Below are 6019 nucleotides of genomic sequence, written 5' to 3' on the forward strand. Positions count from 1 at the left end.
AAAAAAATTAATGACTATATAAAAAGCTATAATTCTGTCAAGCATTTCTTATATATTTTTAAATTATAATTATTATATTGATTAATTTTTATTATACATAAACATAAAAAATATAAATCTACATTAACGTTAATAAGATACTATTTCTTATTCACAATTTACGTTATTATTTTGAATATGTATCGGGTTGTAAATCATAAAATAACGGTGCTCTAATAGTAAGGTATATTTACGACGACTCGGGTCGCGAATTCTAATCCCTTAATGTACATCTTTTTCTCTAGTACACTTTTTATGACTAGCCTTGTTAATTATATAGTCGAAATAGAAATGTGCAAAATATGTATTTTAATTTTTATCATAACTATAAATTTATATAAAATCATTTAAAGCCATAAAAATTATTTAAAAATTGCATATTCTAAGCAAAATGATTATCATCATCATATTAATAATTTGTGAGTTAAATATTTTTTATATTAAATTATTTTTAGCTTAAAATTAATATTATAAAGATATTTTTTAATATTAAATACATTATGTTATTTTTGTATATGCAGTCATTTTATAAAAGTTTTGTTGTAATTTTTTCTAAAGCTGCTAACGTTCGCGATATAAAGTTGAAAGTTAAAATATATAACTAAAAACCTAAGTAACATCAGTTTTATATTTTTAAAGATAAATTAATATTTAGTCATTTTGGTTATTAACTATTTAGTACAGTCTGAAGTCGTCATCACCATAGCCTCTATCTTAATCATTTTGGGCTAAATCTGCCTAAACTAATCGGAAGCCAAAATGTTAAATAAGTAACAAAATTCCATAGATTCAAAGCGAATGTCTATTAATTATTATTAATTATTATTTTTAGCTTCGTTGCGAAACTGAAAAGTTATTAATTTTACAATGATGTCTTTATTTATTTATTTTTTTATATTGAGTCGTGCAAATTATTATCAAATATTATTTTATAGATCGGTTATGCAGCCCGAATATATACAATGAAATATATAACATGGAGACTACTGAATCTATTAATGATGAAACATCTAGAATTAATACGGTAAATCAAGATACTGTCGATAACGAAAAACAAACAGATATCCAAAATAATGAAGACTTATCAGAACTTAATATTCCACAGCCAAAATATATGATCGATTACATTTTATTTATACAATATTCATAATATTTCGTAAGTGGTTGTAATTTTGTTGATATTATTTTATTAATCAATTATACATATATATATATATGTGTGTGTATGTGTGTGCGTGTGTTATTATAAAATTCAATGTTACTTTTAGCTCAAATAAACTAAGTTACCTAAACATTAAGCGTTGTAATTAGAATTTTAAAAAAAACGATAGCATAGTGGAGTCACGGTATAAATATATTTTATAAACCAGGACAGTGAGGATGTGGTATTGTGTGGCAAGTATAGATGATATCTGACAGTGATTATAATTACTATCATAAGAAACACTTTGTAGTAAATAGATGAGGAAGTATTGAATTACGTCGATTTTAGTATATTATAAGCTTTACAATAGTAGTAAGCAATTTTTGAACTCTTAAGCAATATAATAATTCCATACAAAAGGGAAATGCATGGTAAGCAAATTAATAATGGTGGGAAAAAGAATATAAAAGGGAAACATGAAAAGTATAGGGAGGCTGGACGAGACTGGACGCTTTGACGAAGATACGTCGANGGCTGGACGAGACTGGACGCTTTGACGAAGATACGTCGAGTTACGGGTTAGGTCGTTGGTGTGCGAGTAACTTTGTATTTTTGTAAGACTTAATTAATTTTGTGTTAAATTTTTATATTATATTTGATTTTGTGTTTTTACTTCATATAAATAAAATAATTATTTAAAAATCTGTACTTGAGAGTAAATACTTTATATCCATCGTGATATTAAAATTTGTGTGTGTGCGGCAAGAGTCGAGGTTGGACTACTGGTCCTTTAGTCAATCTTAATAATTAGTGTGCGTGCTGGCTAGTTTTTGGGCTTAACCGTCCTTTAGTGGGTATAGTAAAAGGTAGTTGTGCTGTTAGTTGACAAGGAGCCACCCTTCAGTCTGCTACATTTGAGCTAGACCGTGCTAACGGGTCTAAACTCTACCCCTTTAGTAGTTCACTAATTTGAGGGATTGGTGCTGATCAGTTTATCGGTTTATGGGTCTGGGGCGGAGTCCCAGCTAGGCGTAGAGTAGTATTTTAATAATTAATAAACATCGTGGTTGCCATTTATAAAAACTTAATTTTTAATTTGATACACATGTTTGTACATCATACAATTAGTACATGGATATAATCCTTTCATTTAAATATATGTATTCAAATAACATACGAAAACAGTGATAACAATAACTAAATCTCCTTTTGAAAAATAATAATAAAATATTATATAAAAAATATTTGGTATTTTACATTTAAAGTTCAATAAATTCAACAATTTTTTTTTTATTAATTGTTATTATCTGTATGACACCGTGACAAGACCGCCGCCGAATATGGATGACTGATAATGCTTTCTGTTCCGTTTCCGACGTTAGCTTTGAATAGTTGTTGCGTATATCTTTTCCTATTGTTGGACTTTCGTTTCTTTTCTTTTCCACCTCTCGTTAGAGACGTATACGTATGTATATATATATATATATTTTCGTGTGCCTATTGCGGTATTAAGTTTGCTACATATCGATAAATAAATAAATATATATATTGTGTGGTGCAAAGTGATTTAGTGGATTCGTGCCAACTGGACCTATTGGATTCGCGTTAATATATACAATAGAACTTAATAAGGGCAACATATTATTGTTGTCTTTGACGCGGCCACGGTGTTATCACCCGTTTGACACCCCGCGGTCATGTCAGCTCTTTCTCAGCCTCCGCTCCATTGTAAACCGGACCGTTATACACACACGTTATAGTCGTGGTGTAAAGTCCAATAAATGCCTAGCGTTGAATATCCGCTGCATTAATGCGTTAGTCAGTCATCTTCGTGATACCAAAAGCGATCCGTCGTCCGTCTATTTTGAACACCGGCCTATCTTTCGATTTCTCACCTCAAGTCGTCAACTTCTTTTAGTGAAAAGTTATTATAAATTGTTTCTCTGATACCTTTATTATCTTGGTTTCTTGTTTTTTATTTTTATTGGATAAACTTGATAGACATGCGGAAATATTTAAAAAAACCTTCGGGTTAATGCCGTAATGTTAAAAACATTTTTAAAATTGTCTCTCTTTTGACCATTTTAAATTAATAGGATGTACCCACCAACGATGCTTATATTTTTCACTTTTTTCCGAGCTTGGTGGTTTTTATTTAAAGTGTACACCAAATAAACCGCTTCTTGCAAAATCAAGTCAAATTTTTTTAAATCATACACTTAAAAAATAACAAATATGATGACTGACTAGTCAAATGAAAAAAGTTAGAAACGTCTCTGCAATGTTTTACTATATTTTTCCCACGCGTCGCAAACGCATCATTATAATAGCTTAATGTGTAAGCAAAGCAGCGTAACGTCTTAAACGCGCGTTTTAAAAACGCTCATTCAAAAACGGGTAGTGAGAAACCACTTTATGTACCATATACGGAAGGATTATTAACTTGATCAAGTATATTGTATGTATAGCGTTCACCATGACAGCAATAGTTCTGTTTTTTGATTACAAGACGGGATATAACGTACGCGAGCCCATTGGGAGAGCGAAACATTAAATTTATCTACACCATAAGAAATAATAATAGATATAAAGGTTCACATTTTGTCACGTTACAGATTATATAAGTTTTTAACATTATTAAAATAATGACAACNACAATAAAATCATCGTCGGAATTAGTATTATCACTAGAATGGTTTTCTTCTGTACTTAATGATGTAAAATCATAAAAATTACTCAAATTTTGATTAGTAACTTTTTCTTTATAGAGTTGTTGTTTTTCTTTTCGTTTATCTTTACGATTCTCTTTTTGCGTGGTAAAAACGTCCACTGTAGACATAAAACCTCTTCTCCCTGGCATCCGTTGTGCCAGTAAAAACTGTCTATCTTCATCAATTTTAATTTTTTTTAAAGCATCAGCATCAGCGATATCGAAGAGATTGGTCAATTTTATATGAAACCCACATTCGTGTTGTCGGTGAAGCTCTGTTTTTCTATTTTTATGTTTGAAAAGATTTAGCCATTGATTATAAAGTTTTTTAAACTTATTTATAGCATTATCTTTTCGAGTTGTCGGTATTCTTGCTTTATTCCAAACAAATGTAACTTCTTCGATCACTTTATTGCATGCATATTTAAACAAATTTTTTCAATACGATAAATATGAAAGAAAAACCGTAATACTTCACCATTAGACGGCAAACGATTACTTGGTACAGTTGAAATAGGCTGACCAATTAAATAAATATAAGTATTACTTCGCGTTGTCATTTTTAATTTACTGAATAAATATATGTATAATTAAATTAGCACTGATTCACATTTAAAGCACACTGACAATTAACAATTAGAGTGACACGAACATCAAAACAGCGCACTGTCAACTAAAATATAATTCTACAATGATAATAGACGTATATCAACCTTTAATATATAGTCATAGTATAATAAGTTATAAACTGTACAATACATAGGAATAACCCTGTCAGAAGTATAGATAAAATGTTTTATTTATTGATATAGTAATAATACAGTCGTATAAGAAAATATTACAATTGCAATAATACTAATATTTATAAGTATAGTATAGGAAAAATACCGTAGGTTATTCTGTACAATAAAAACTTTAAATTGCTTGGGATGGCTCAAAAATAATTTTTTTTCATAAGTATAAATGTGGAAACTATTTTTAAACTCTAGAAAACAAATTTAGATGGTAGGAAGACAACATTTTTTTAAGTAATTTTTTTAGACCACCCTAATGTACATATATATATTTTCGTGTACCACCGTGTGCCTATTGTGGTATTAAGTTTGCTACATATCGATAAATAAATAAATATATATATTGTGTGGTGCAAAGTGATTTAGTGGGGATTCGTGCCAACTGGACCTATTGGATTCGCGTTAATATATACAATAGAACTTAATAAGGGCAACATATTATTGTTGTCTTTGACGCGGCAACGGCGTTGTCACCCGTTTGACACCCCGCGGTCATGTCAGCTCTTTCTCAGCCACCGCTCCATTGTAAACCGGACCGTTTGATGTATTCGAGGTAGTAATTATAATAATAATGACAACAACAATAATAATAAGTAAACCAATAGCGTTTTTTATTAGTCACTACAACAATAATCTTAATTATCCAATAATTAAATAAAATTATCTTTAGTTCCTCATGAAAGGTCAACGTGACAGATCGAAGAAGAAAAAAACGAAATCAATAATATCCAGCACCGAGCGACCGGTTCTCACCGCCCGTCGGTCACCGCAAATAGCGCGACCTGTCGGACGTGAAGAGGAAGCGCCGCGATCGCCATCCGGTGGTAACACCGGAAATGAGAAGCGACCGCGACATACTCCCCCCCCAGTCCGACTGGTCGGCCCTACAGCGTGCCTAGGGCAGCTGGTCAGGCGGAACGTCCTCCAGCCCTTCAACATCGGACATATAGATGGGGGGCGCGTTCAGTATATTGTCGATGTCCGGCTCCACCTCCATCTGCTCCACCATGTCGGGCTGTATAAAATGGCATAGGGTCGGATCTGGTCGATCACCTCCCACAAATACGACCGGCAGACTATGGCGACGGTTTCCGTTCGTATCTAATACATCCAAAACCCCGTGCCGCCCTCCGACCTCCCTCTCCGAGATCACTCTCTGGCGAGGTATTTGACGTGGTGGCACAGTAAGTGTCTGGCTTGGTGCCCCAGCGTGTAATATCACTGGTTCTTGAATCACTGTTCGAGCTGGGAACTGTGTCCGTTCCGGAGTCCGGTTGGAACGAGGACGGAAACGACCGTTCTCGTCGCGCATATTGTGACGGTTAGTCACCG

The 6019-nt window shown here is 32.5% G+C and overlaps 1 protein-coding gene across 4 annotated transcripts in view; it reads left to right on the top strand.

Moving 5' to 3' along the window:
- Positions 1-6019, top strand: part of LOC126907900 (uncharacterized) — a 48821-nt gene that overhangs the window by 25741 nt on the left and 17061 nt on the right. The window contains exon 3 of one of the 4 annotated variants that reach the window (XM_050689560.1): positions 975-1424. The exons of 1 other annotated variant lie outside the window; for it this stretch is intronic. In XM_050689560.1, coding sequence (XP_050545517.1) covers positions 975-1189 — 215 coding nt within the window. In that variant the 3' untranslated portion in view covers positions 1190-1424. Of the gene's footprint in view, positions 1-974; positions 1428-6019 lie in introns of those variants that run through there. 2 more of the 4 variants (XM_050689556.1, XM_050689558.1) reach the window with 2 other exon arrangements.

This window comes from Daktulosphaira vitifoliae, unplaced genomic scaffold (assembly GCF_025091365.1).
Source record: "Daktulosphaira vitifoliae isolate Bord-2020 unplaced genomic scaffold, ASM2509136v1 Scaffold_5, whole genome shotgun sequence".
In the NCBI taxonomy this organism is placed as follows: domain Eukaryota; kingdom Metazoa; phylum Arthropoda; class Insecta; order Hemiptera; family Phylloxeridae; genus Daktulosphaira; species Daktulosphaira vitifoliae.